Source organism: Falco punctatus (assembly GCF_963210335.1).
Source record: "Falco punctatus genome assembly, chromosome: 15".
NCBI classification, from domain to species: Eukaryota; Metazoa; Chordata; class Aves; order Falconiformes; family Falconidae; genus Falco; species Falco punctatus.
This window is the reverse complement of record NC_137595.1, coordinates 296,340-308,984: the sequence shown is the minus strand read 5'-3', so window position 1 is coordinate 308,984 and position 12,645 is coordinate 296,340. Positions and strand designations below refer to the sequence as shown.

At 41.6% G+C, this 12,645-nt stretch overlaps 1 protein-coding gene across 1 annotated transcript in view; it reads left to right on the top strand.

Annotated features, from left to right (window-relative positions):
- LAS1L (LAS1 like ribosome biogenesis factor) overlaps nt 1–12,320 on the top strand; it is a 28,565-nt gene extending 16,245 nt beyond the window's left edge. The window contains exons 8-13 of the mRNA XM_080366255.1: nt 1,145–1,230; nt 2,159–2,374; nt 3,592–3,730; nt 4,320–4,702; nt 7,208–7,349; nt 11,915–12,320. Coding sequence (XP_080222381.1) covers nt 1,145–1,230; nt 2,159–2,374; nt 3,592–3,730; nt 4,320–4,702; nt 7,208–7,349; nt 11,915–12,005 — 1,057 coding nt within the window. The 3' untranslated portion in view covers nt 12,006–12,320. The remainder of the gene's footprint in view (nt 1–1,144; nt 1,231–2,158; nt 2,375–3,591; nt 3,731–4,319; nt 4,703–7,207; nt 7,350–11,914) is intronic.
- Nucleotides 12,321–12,645: the final 325 nt, after the last annotated feature.

Sequence of the window (12,645 nt, the reverse complement as noted above, 5' to 3'; positions counted from 1 at the left end):
CACCACATCATCTGCTTATGACAAAGTGGTCTAGTGTTTGTGTGTGTTGTTTCTGCACTCAGAGATCTTCAGCTGCTGTTCGTATTTATAAAAATCCTGTATTGGATCTATGTCACGGTTGGATGTTTAGATTTGGAAGTCACCCCTACTGGAGAAGGTGAATTTTTTGATCCATTCTATACCAAACTATGCTGTGTTTGACATGGGTACTACCATTCCAAATCCAACAGGTCTGATAGCAAAAGCAGTTATTTCTTTGGAATTTATTCGGTGTTCAAAGATGGCCACCTTGGGTTTTATTCTGAGAAGTGTTTATTTTGCTGCTGTATCTTTGCACAGATAGACAAGCTTATGGATAGAAGCACAAACAGAAGAACTCAAGGAGTATCCCATGGCTGGATATTGGGGTAGTTATGGGAATTTTACTTCAGTCCCTTTTGCTGTATTTTACTTTCAAGTGTCAGTTGAGCCTATGTGGGTCCCCTCAGTCTTCCACTTGACTTAAGCCAGCCTAACAGGAGATGAAGTGGTACTTTAGCTTGACCGTTCAGTGCTGTCAGACTAACCGAAGTTCGCAGGATAGCTATAAGGGCAGAAGACATCCAAGCAAGAACTGTAGGTGCTGTAGGGAAGAGCATTTGTGACCCTGCCACAGCCTACCTGACGAACAGCTGTGTGAACTGCACCTTAAGTGTGCCTTGCCAGCAGGTCAGCAGGGTTGGCTTTTCCCCTGAACCTAGCTCTGTGAGCCAGAGATCCTCAATTCTTGGCTGGCCAACTGGCAGAAGACTTGGATCATACTGCAAACCATAGGTATTGCAGTATGATGAATGTTCTGTGCTTGTGAAATGTTTATGACAGATGTTCCTGTGCTTTTGAAATACCGAAATATTTGCCTCTGCAACTCAAGCAGAAATGTTTCCTTCAGGGTTCTGCTTCTGTTGCAATTTGCACATTCCCTCCAAGTCTAGTGGGATATATCCAGCCCCAAACTGGCACATGATTTTAGTGCTTTACAACAAGCTGGATCACCTCCTCGTAGTTCCAGGCGTTTGGTTCTCAAACTTGTTTCAGAACTGGTAGAAGTGGGGGTTTAATATGTAAAGGACTAAGTGGCATTAATCAGACTCTGTGATTGCTCTAGGGAGGCAGTGGCTGAAGCTCTTCTCAGTGATGGCTTTCTCATCCCAAAGATGGATTGTCTGAAGATGTTAAATATCAAGTATGAAGGTTAGTGTTTTGGGCACCACATAAGTAAAAAGTGCATAGCTAGTGTTATGTCCAGGTCTGTTCTTTTGTTCTCATTATATTGAAATCTGTAATTCTCTGCATATTTTTCATATGTCTGGGTCCTTAAACATCTTCTGACTTGTTCTCCAGACCCCTTTATGGCCATATATAGCTGTCGCTTTTGCATAAATCTCTTACCATGGAAAGATAGCTCTTCAGCACTGAATGCTGGCTGGCCAAAACATCTTTCAAAGCTTGCATCTCTGCTCATGTCTGCAATAGCTACTGATTTTGTGAACTCCCACTAGTTTCTTTTCTACGCTGAAGATTTGGAGCAAATCTAAATGGTTATTTTTGAGCACCAGTTGCATCTTAGTTCCATGCTGCTGCCTGTATGTCTGGAGTTGCACAGATTTTCTGCAAGAGAATTGGGTACCTAGAGGCACTGAAAATTAAGAATTTGTCAGTTTCCCTGGGACCTCTTGGAAACACCAGGCAAAGAACTTTCCAAGAAAGAACCTCAAATTTCTGTGACTATACTACAGTAGTAAAAATTGAGGAGTGCTTTGGTTCTGTGTTGCTTTGCTCAATGTGCCTTCACTTTGCAGTGTATTTTTAGACAGATAGCTCTCGATTATGTGCAAAATAAGCTGAAACTGTAAAGGGATTAGCAAAACAGCTTTCCTATGGTTCACCATGTGATTAGATCAGGCATTGTATTTTTTGCTTTCAGTGAGCTGTTAATTATCAATTTGCTGCTTGTTTTACTTCCCTAGCATAAGAAAATAATAGTTCCAGGTTCAGTGAGGATCCCAGGAAATACCTCAGAACAAACTACTTCGGTTTCAAACAAGTGTCACACCAGTGGTTCACAAAAAATTACAGACCAGTGAATTTTGGCTTCTCTGGTTTTTTCTTTTTACTGCAGCAAATAAAGAGTTATGGCAGTTCAAAATTCCTCAGACCTTTTACTGCTTTTGGCAGCCATTGCTGACAGGCCTCCTTTCCCGAAGTTTTACACAGATCCTAATAGAGAAAATGTTTGTGGAACTGAAGGAATGTTCTGACTCTTCAGAACTCCGGCCTCAGTTCTTGATCAACTGGATTTCTGAGATGCTGACTGGCATTGCCAAAGTAAACGCTGGTGAGTATGCATGGAATTTCTGTGTGTAAGTAGTGTAAGGGTCTGTTCTGTACTACTGTGAAAACTGGGGGAGTGGTGTGACCTTTAGATGGAAACTGCAATAACCTAATTGCTACATTTTGGCGTGTGTGTGTAGAGCTTTTATTGTTGCATTTCTTACACTTTTCAACCAGCAGCTTATGTATGTCATGCATTTCTTAGCAAAAAGTTGGAATTGTTATTAGCAGCTATGCTGCAGCCTCCTCAAGATAGGAATAGCCAATCTCCCCCATGAAAGTTTGGGCCCTAAGTGCTCTTTTTTCCAGATACTAGTACTTGTAGGAAATAACAGTAGCAGACAACAAATAGATGATGTTGTATGCAACCTGTTCTGTCCCTGTTCCCAGTTCTCTCCTCACTTAACAGAAGCCTGCCTTTACAAGATACTTACATAGTCTTGCTGTCTTTTTTTAATCCTATCACAGGATTTTCATGCCTTCTAGGCTTACACAAAAGTAATAAATAGTATTTTGTTTTCTGTTCTTAACTCCTTAGAACTGTTTAAACAGGCAGACAGAATGTCTCACTCCAGAGACAGGGCAGGGAAGAGCTTTAATTATTCAAAGAGTGTCACAGGAGTTCTGATAACAGGACTTTTATAGTGCGATATAGTGTAACCCTGGGGAGGTTTCTGGCTGGCTAATTGTGCCGCCTCTTCTGTCTTCTCCTGGTCTGGCTCAGTGTGCACCAAGATTTTGCCAGTATCTGTGGCAGTCGTGGGTTAATGTTTGACGCTTGCAGTCAGCACTGAGCATATCTATTATGTACCAAGATTCCTAAGTGGTGGTAGTTCCCAGCTGTTAAGTCTATTCATTGCAGTGCTATCTGGAATGATCTCAGGTCCCAGAAGCAGTATACTGGGACAATATTTGGGACAATACTGTACAAATACATTTTGTGGCTTTTCTGTCTGGCATGGCATGCAGAGAACCAGCTTGGGAACATCTACATCTTGCTGTGCTCACATCTGTGTTATATGCACACATAACCTAGCTGTCAGTGCATTGGCAAGTCCCTTGTAGCACCTTGATGTATTTGGTCAGTACATCTGGTCATGGACTGGGATTGGGATGTCAGCTTGTCTGAGAATGAGTGTTCTGGTAAAAAAAGCAAGGGGATAAAGGGCGTGTTTGTAACGAGTTTTGAGCACCTTGTTGTTTTCATTGTCTTCTTTGAAGGGAAGAAGAGACAACAACACTGTAACAAACAGGTGTCCGTGAAGGAGCTGTTCCTCCGTAAAGTTCCTTTGCAGTGGATAAGACTGACTGATAGTTGCTTGGAAGCTCCCTGCTGGGCCACCCCACACCTTCTTCAGCTGTAAGTTTGATCCGGTGACCTAGAAAAGGGACAGCAAATAGTGCTCTTGTAACAGCTTTGGCCGGCTCTCTTGTGATATGCTGAGTTATAGGTGTGTTCCCTTCCTTTGCATCTAGTAGAAATTGTGGCAGGTACATATGAAGCCCTGCTTGTTGCTGCTCGTCTCCCCACTGATTTTACCAAGAGAAGAAGGAGGAGAATTTAAGAGGATTGTGCCCTCAAAATGAAAGCGGAGATTATCGGGGGAGGTAAAAGCTTGAATAAAAGCAACCTGATCAGAAAAAAAGTGACTTGGTAGCAGAGATGTGACTGCTTATACAGGCTATACGGATTTAGCACAGGTGGTAACTTGTTCACATGAGAACAGCAAAGCAGGAATTCCATTAGAAGTATCCCAAGTCCTTAATCACAAAGAAGGAATATTTCAGCATCCACTCACCAGGGAAGAATCAGATTTTATCTGTTAGAGGAGATATATGAATGAGCTGTCCTGGAGGAAACTCACACTTAAAGGCTGCTCAGCTTGATAAACTTTCATCTGGAGTCTTTTTTGCTTCTAAGACTTTTACGCTGACCTTTTGCTTTCTAGGATTCTCACAATCATGAGACCTCGCTTGCCACGTTCTTCACGGAAGAACCTTCTCTATCTCGCTTCAGTTTACACAGAAGGAGGTGGCCCTTTGTCCAGTCCAGGCATCTCTTCAGACTGCAGTGAACAGCCAATTTATACTATAGAGAGCTTACAGTGGAGGGCCAGGCAAGAAAATCAGGTTAAAAATCAAGCACAGACTGTAGAGAAACAAGATGATGTGCTGGAGAGAGATGATGGTGTAGAGGAGGTGGAGGAGGAGGAGGAAGAAGAGATGGTAACTGAAACAAATCCTTTGGAAGGACTTGCTCACTCTGGTAACCTGGCGGCTATTGCTGAGAAAAGGGCAGCACTGCAAGGGTCGGCCTGGCAGATCACTGCAGGTAAAAAATGACTTTGCAAGACTTAGTCTTTGTCACTGGTAAGTGTTAATTGAAATGCAAAGGCATCTCAGCTCTCTGGGCCTGGCCAGAATTGAAGCATGCTTCAAAATCACCTGACTGCCAAATCACTGAAAACTCAGGGGTTTTCTCTCCAATCTTCTGTTTACGTGCAGGGGTCATTTCTCTTAAACTCTTTAAATACTATGAGTGCTTTTTCCAGGAGCATGTTGTTACTGCCTCATTAAATTTTTTGTCAGGCTTTTGCAAACTGTTTAGAATTTCAGTGTATCCCATTGATGGGGCAGCATATATCCCAGCTGTGAATGGCAAAGAAAACATGCATGTTTCTTGGACTTCTGTTTGTCACACATGGGGATATTTGAAAGCACAGTTTGGCTGTGCTGGAAAGCCCCACTCATAGGCTTGTAATTTCCATGCTCCAGGAAAACTGCTGTTACGACATGCTGGCAAGCAAAAGAAAGGAGCAAGGCAAGTGTTTAGAGGGAATAAACAGCATATCCAGTGGTTTTTTAGCTTTATTATGGTAGCCATACTTTCTCATTGGGGTGGAGGGTTCTGTAGCTAAGAAGATTTTTGGATAAGTGATGTAAGGAGGGACTGAAGACAGGAGGAGGAAGTTGGTGGAGAGGAGTTGGAGGCAAAATGGTATTTAAAGGATGACAAAGAAAAGCAGCGATTAGAAGACAATGAAGTCTTGTACCCTACTCAGGTCAAACAGCTGTCCCCCCAAAAAAAACCCCAAAAACAAACAAACACCAAAACCAAAAGAGATCTGCCTAAGCAGCTTGGCTTAGTTATGCAGATGTGGACAGCTTGTTAGAGCTGGATGTTTTGAGAACAGTTCAGTGACTTCGGTTCTGGTCAAGCAAAGCTTTCACCGAAGGAACACGCATTGTGTCCTGAAGCACCTGATTTCTGTGAAGATTCTGTTCTTGTAGTTGTTTGTGGGTAAACTTAATTTCTGTTTGAATAACATTTGTGTGGTTACCATCCTGAAACAATTTGAAACTATAGCCAGTAGGTATGTACAAACCCATGGTAACATGTGGTGTATCAACTACTTATTATGTTGTTCCCCAAAGAGTATTCTTAGCCTGTTAAATATTTATAATGGTAATTTGCCTTGTAGCTGTGTTGGATGTTACCAAATGCTATATTTGCCCCTTTCTTAATTGTAAAATTGTAACACTTAGAAAGCACTATCCTATGTTAAGATTTTTTGTTCTATTAAATGCCCGAGAACAGTAAACAAATAAATCTGCCAGTTCTTTAGGACAATGCTTGGGTTTTTGAGCAGATATCAAGTACGCAAAACAAATCGGTTTCAGGCAAAGAGAAGGAAATGGCCAAGTTGTAGGTGATTTTAGCAGGGATCTCAAATAGCTTTTGTAATTATTGCATGCTCTGTGGAGTGGGGTGCCTTATCTTCTGAAGGCTTCTGTCTGCTGGTCTTTGCTGAGCTGCTTGTAAGCATTCCAGAAATGTGTTCTGGTATCAAGGGAGCACATAGGTTTAAGAAATCTTATTGTCAAAACAAGGACACATAACAATTAGTATCTTTTTAGTTGGGAACTGTCTTTTAACTGTCGTTGAATTTTTAGCGCCACGCCATAAAGGAATGGGCTTACTGACGTTATCAGTTGTGATGATTTCCCATTGTGCCATTTCTGGCCCCCATTGGAAGCCAAATTTAATGGATATGAAGTCATGGAGTGGAAACAGCAATAGGTGCTCATAAAAACAAATAACAGAATTTCCAAGACTGTGATATTCTTTTTCTTTGCCATCTCATCCCAGCCCACTTGTGGGTCCAGAATTGCTTTATGGATTAATAAGGCTTTCTTAGCTTTATTAGAAGCTCTTTAGAAGAGAAGCACCCTTCTACTTTTGTAGCTTCAGTTCTTCTTTAGTCACTGTTGCACTGTTGCTGTGCAGCTGCTATTGTCAGCAAGTCGTTAAGAAGCTGATGCTTCTTCTCACTGCAGAAATGAGCTACTGGATGCAAAGGTGCTGTTTTTTATCTTCCTATGTGTACAAATACCTCTTTCCATTTACAGAAGTATGCAGAGTAATTGTTTTTTAAATTAATGTATGTAAGTCAATGTGTACGTTTTCAAACCAAAGTATGCTTGGAAGAGGAAGGTAAATATTGAAGGGCTGCTCCAGAATACTGTGAGGTTTCTTTTAATGGGCATTGTCTCACAGCAGCTTGGACGAGCTGTGCTGTGTAGGCTGTGTGATGTTACATGACTCCAGATGTGTCCCTGTTGTCTCACATACTACAGTGACTTTCTTTGGAAGAGATAGTAAAGTTAGAAATAAAATTAGTTAGAACTCAAGCTTATTTTTGCAGAATACTGAAATTGTTCGCTCTTGCTGAATGGCCGAGTTGTGTGAGACAGTGTTTGTGGACTCAAGGGGATCTTGTATTTTTGAAAATCTCTCTGGGGAGCTCAGACTTCTTTATGTACTGTTTTTACCCAGATGAAGTACAGTGGAAAGACTTTCCTCTTGGCAAACTCCCAGGTCAGACAGATGACCCTGATGGTCTCATGTTGGATAATTATTCCATGATGTCCCTGCTTGATCAGCCAGTGAGAGATGAGTGGAAGCCTCCCAGTACAAAGTGAGTAATGATGTGGGCAGGACTTTGCCCCTGAACCATGAAATGCATTTCTCTCTCTCTCTGTGCCTTGTACTATATGTTGTGAAAAATTAAGGATAATATTTCCTTTTTACTTCTGTTTGATCTATGTATCTACTACAATCTCTACTAACTGCACTTCTCATGGATTTTTCAAGTAATGTGTGTTCGGAAGGACCTTTGCAGTGGTGGTGTAACAGCATAACAGTCTGCTTTTCAGACTGGGCCAACAACTTTCGGTGTTGCCTGATGCTGTTTGGTAAGATGCAGTCTGCTGATGCTTTAGAGTTACTAGTCTGGAAGTGCCAAATTTTTAAAACAAGCTACTGAGAGCTGGTGCAGACTGCCTGGTGATATGCTGGGGTGAATAACTTCGATGGGAAGAACTGTGGCCTTGCAATTAAAACATTCAGGACTAGAAGCCTTGGAAGTCATTTAGCCTCCCCATTGTCAGTTTTCCCAGACTGGCTAATCTTGCATGGGAAGGAGTCGTTGTTCTAAAATGCACAGTGGTTTGCTGAGACACTTTGAGGTGCATTAGTGGGAAAGCCTGAAGATGAGGAGAGAAGGTAGCCCCAGGAGGTGGCTGGCTGTAGATTGCTTTTGTAACACCTGAGGAGGGAATTGGCTGTTTGTAACTGGGGCGGTGAATATGCTGCGAGTTTCACATCAGATGCGTCTCTGTTCTGTATGCTTGAAAGGGAGACTACAGTACACTTCCTGAGCAAGGTCTGTGTCACTGCAGTCCCAGTTTTCCATCCTGTGGGTAACCCAGCATGAGGCAAACTCTCTTCACCCTGCCCGGCTGCAACGGGAAGCTTCCTGCTTGTTTGTATTGCGTTAATCCGACCATGTGCTTGCATTGTTGATGGGCACAGAAGTTACTGCTACCTGTATTGCTGTGACAGCTCACCAGTATCATTGGAAGATACTTCATGAAGCCCTAACAGTCATCCTTTGAAGTTAAAAGAATATATTCAACACTTAGCTTTCTGCATTTGTCTCCATCTTTTCCTGTCATCCAGTCTGGGAGTTGCTGCTTGTAATTGCTGCTGTTCTTTCCTTCTGGGAAGGTGCTTCTGTTTTGCACTCCGTGGGTCTTTTGCACTACCTGAAAGTTAAACGCAGTGGCATAATTGGCAATAAAAAATGTGATTTCCATGGTGTCCTTTGGTGAAGCGAGTTTATAACCTTACCATCTTCACTCCTGCTCTTTCTAAAAGAAACCAGCACAAGGATTGTGAGATACTGCTGTTTAGCAGTTTCAAGTTATTAGCACAGCCTCAGCAGGTTTGAAAACTCAAGTTTCTGTTAACTGGGGCTTTGATCCTGAGCCACAGCATGTTGGCATTGCCCAGTGACCTTTTCAGAGCTGCAGCTAGTAATTTAAGCTGCAGGTCTGACCTCAGTAAAGAAACACAGGTTGTCATGGAACTAATGGTAGCATTCTATAAAGCTTTAGTCAGATCACCTCCATTACTAGATGAAGCTTACCCATTTAAACCATCCTACTGAAGGCATTTTAATGGGGTCATTATTTCACCCTTTGAAGGCAAAGGAACCTGAATGCTGTAAGCTATCAAATCAGTTTAATCACATACACAATGGGAGATGGGCTTATATGTATTTTAATCCAAGGAACACTTCAGAAATATGAATGAATGGCAGTTACTTGCTTAAACACTTGATAGGATAACTCTCTTAATCAGTGATTCTTTACCTGTAGTTGATGGGCCCAATCTAGTAGCTTCTAAAAAAAAATGTGAATAACAGTGACAGTCATGCAGCCTGAGGTGTTATGTTGGGAAGAGCTCTTGCACATACTCCTCTATTTTAATATACTCAGAGCTGTCTTCAGATTAGCTTCCAGTTCCAAACCTTCCAAAGACCAAGGTTCCCATTCTCCACCCTCTTTGTCATCTTCCCTAGGACTAGTCTGCTCTTGCCAGTTCAGGCCTGCTGAGAAGGTATTGTTTCTGCCTGATTCATCCAATTGAAATGTAAAATTAGCATCTCAGAGATAGCTAGGTAATCAAAAAGAAACTGTCCTTTCCTACTGCTCCTCTTTCTGACAGTCCAATTACTTAATAAAGTCCTTGGTTCCAGCACTTCTGCAAGAGGTTAAATCCTTTTGGAGTTCTCTTGAATGGTGTCAGTCACTGACAAGACCTGTGCTTTTGAGCACTGCATGAGTTTCCCCTCAAACTGTGAAGAGAGCAGGTAACTCTGTCTTCTGGTAGTTTTAGCATCCCCAAAAGAAGAGTAAATCTATACTGGAAGCAAAAAACCCCTTTTGATTCAGCAGAAGAGACCTTTGGTGTCAGCCAGCTATGAATCATGTTTCTTGCAACATGTTCCATGTTGGGAATAAGGCGAATTCCTGAAATTTGCATATCTACTTCTAGTCTGGAGAGCCCCAGCTCTCTCACTGTAGTCACAAGCGATAGAATGCTTGATCTCAGAGACTTTAAAGCCATTTGACTTGATGTTTGGGTAGGTGGGTTCATTGATGAGAATAAGGAGCTGCAGCAGAATTCTAATTGGCTGCAGTAATCAATACCAATTGGCACCTAGTCAGCAGGCTTTGGCAAGAGATGGGTGGGGCTTTCTTAATGTAATCCTTATTGGCTTGGTTGGTTTTTCTGTGCATGGTAGCTGATATCATCATCATGGAGGCTGTAATTAAGTACATACGGAGTAGTGTGATTCACTGTTCTGGCTTGTTCATAAGCTGCGACTTGAAATCAGCTGTAGCATGTGCCCATTTTGACTTGTGTGTTGTAGGCTTCAGGTGTTCTACAATCCCAGTATATTTCTTGGAGTGGTTTCTAATGATTCATACCTAATGATTCCGAGTTGTGCTCTACAAAGGAATTCCTCTAGAAACTAGAAAAACTGGTTAGTTTTTCAGTGTATAGTTTGAAGTTGTATAAATAAAATTTTCCAAACATTTCAGTCTTGTTTGGAGGAATTATTTTCTGTCTTCATATGTTTTTTTGGCCTTGTTTTAGTGTGAGACATAAATTTCTGTGATGCTTGGATACTTTGGAAAAGCTTGCCCTTCCTTCCTCCCTAGTCCCAAAAGATTGTTCTTTGGTGGGTTTTCTGATCTATGCTGTGTGTATTGACAAAGTTTCTGTTTAGCGTTGCTGGGGCAACCTCTGAAGCTTTGAATAGCTGCTGTCATCCTCAGGCAGGTGGTTTGGTTTTTGTGATAAGCATATGTGCTTTTTGTTTACTCCCAGTGTCAGTTTTACCTGACAACAGGAGCAGATTTGGCAAATAATGACCACTTGGAGAGTTTTCTGAGGGTGGAGTCACTGACATGAAATTGCTGTAGTGATTGCATCAAGTGCTTACACTGACATTTCAAAATGGGATTCAACACTAAATGGTCATGGATTATGACTGGATTTTGTTGTCCTAAGGATGAGATGCATAAGCAAGTAGATGAGAGGGGATGGTTAATACATGCTGAAGGGTAAAGACAGTGAGTAGGCATGAAATATATTCCAGTCTTGGAGGATGCTAGGTTGTGGCTAGGAGTACATGAGCTTTCCTTGGGCATAAGGAATAGAGAAGGTGAAAAAAGTGCACAAGACAACCAGATTTTCCCTTTTTCTTCTTCACGTCAGATACCAGGTTTCAAGTGGATCCTTTAAAGATTTGTTTTATTGATAAAATTTAGCTTTCACCTTCACCATTCTCATAAAACAAGTGAAAATGATCTACTTAACAACACGGTAGTGATTCAAGTTCCTTCAAGCAGTAAAACTTTGGGTAGGGACAGGTTTATGTATGTTCTCCAACTGTTCTTTGAGCCTTGTGTTTTGACAGTGCCTTATGTCTGGGAACAGTATATAAAATCCTACTTGTTCCATGGCTCCCTAACGCAGCATACCAAGTAAACGGGTTGTAGTTTGGGGGATCTCCTGGGGCTCAGCCCTAACTGGGCAACTTCCGCAATGAAAAGGGATTTTACGCCTGTTTGAGTGAGCTACCTTCTAAAATTAGAAAGTACTTGGCATGCTGGGGATGTCACCAAACAACAGCTTCCTTTGAAGTCTCTGTTAATGCACTAGTTCCTGTGCTGCCTTCCTAAAGCTGTAGGAGCCGCTGGTTTCCATGTGCAGAACGTATAGATGAAGTAACATTTGTAACTCCTGACAGAGTGTTTTCATGTCCACCACTGGCTGTGTTAGCATTTCACCTGACCAGCTTGTGTGTCTGGCTGCAAAGGACAGATGAAGCTTCAGCCGGAACTTGGTCCATGGTTATTTCTGAAGTCACATCTCCCTCACCATTGTTAGTTACTGGTAACCTTTGTGCTTTGGTACCTTCGGCACCTTGGGGGCTGTTGCCTTTCTTGAAGTAGCTAAGGACGTTCCTTCCAGCAGCTAAACATTCAGAGCCAAGAATGAGAAACGGCATTTTGTTTTGGAAACAAAACTTGCTAACAAGTTTAAAGTGCTATCAAAGTTACTTTGGTGATGTAAGCTTCTGAATCAGCTCTCTGCTTATGTGCTTTATTTCTCTTCCTCTTACAGCTCTGCAGAATTGAATATTACTGCAACAGGGGGATTGTTATGGACCCAGAATGACTTCCATAAAATAAAAAGTGGCCTTCAGCTTTTCTAAGACAGCAGAGTGCTCTGCAACGTTCAGTTTTGCACAAGAGAAGTGGCATGGAAGAACTGGTAATGGTAATGAGGAAATAGCTGCTCCAGGATATATTTTTTTTGGTGAAGATTTACTGATTTTTACCACATAAACCCAATACTTTATAGAGATGGTGTGTTTTAAGTTCCTTGTGTAGTAACTGTTGTCTTGCTTAACCATCATCTGAACGTTTAGCTCTAGCTGACGTTTACCAAATACAGTTGAGTACTTTGGAATCCCTCAGTGTTCTGTAATTTCTTCTGTTGTTAATAAATACAGACGACTGAAGGCAAACCTTTCTGGATCTGTTTTTCCTTTTCACTCAGGTATTCTGGAAACTGCCCTCTGGCCCCTGTTAGCCAAACCACTGAGCCCTTCCTATTTCAGTTGACGCCAATACTGTCCTGTATGAGTTTGCGTGATTTTGCCAGGATAATACTGTGCTACAGTTTTCATCTAACTAGGATTTCACACGAGTGCATAAATATATTTGAAAAAGAATTTTTTCACCATTTTTTTTCAAATTATAATCTTGAGACCACTGCTGCCTCTTTTTATTTAAAGTTTTCTGCTTGATGTTGTTTCTATTCATGATTTTGTTGAGGCTGTTAACTAATAC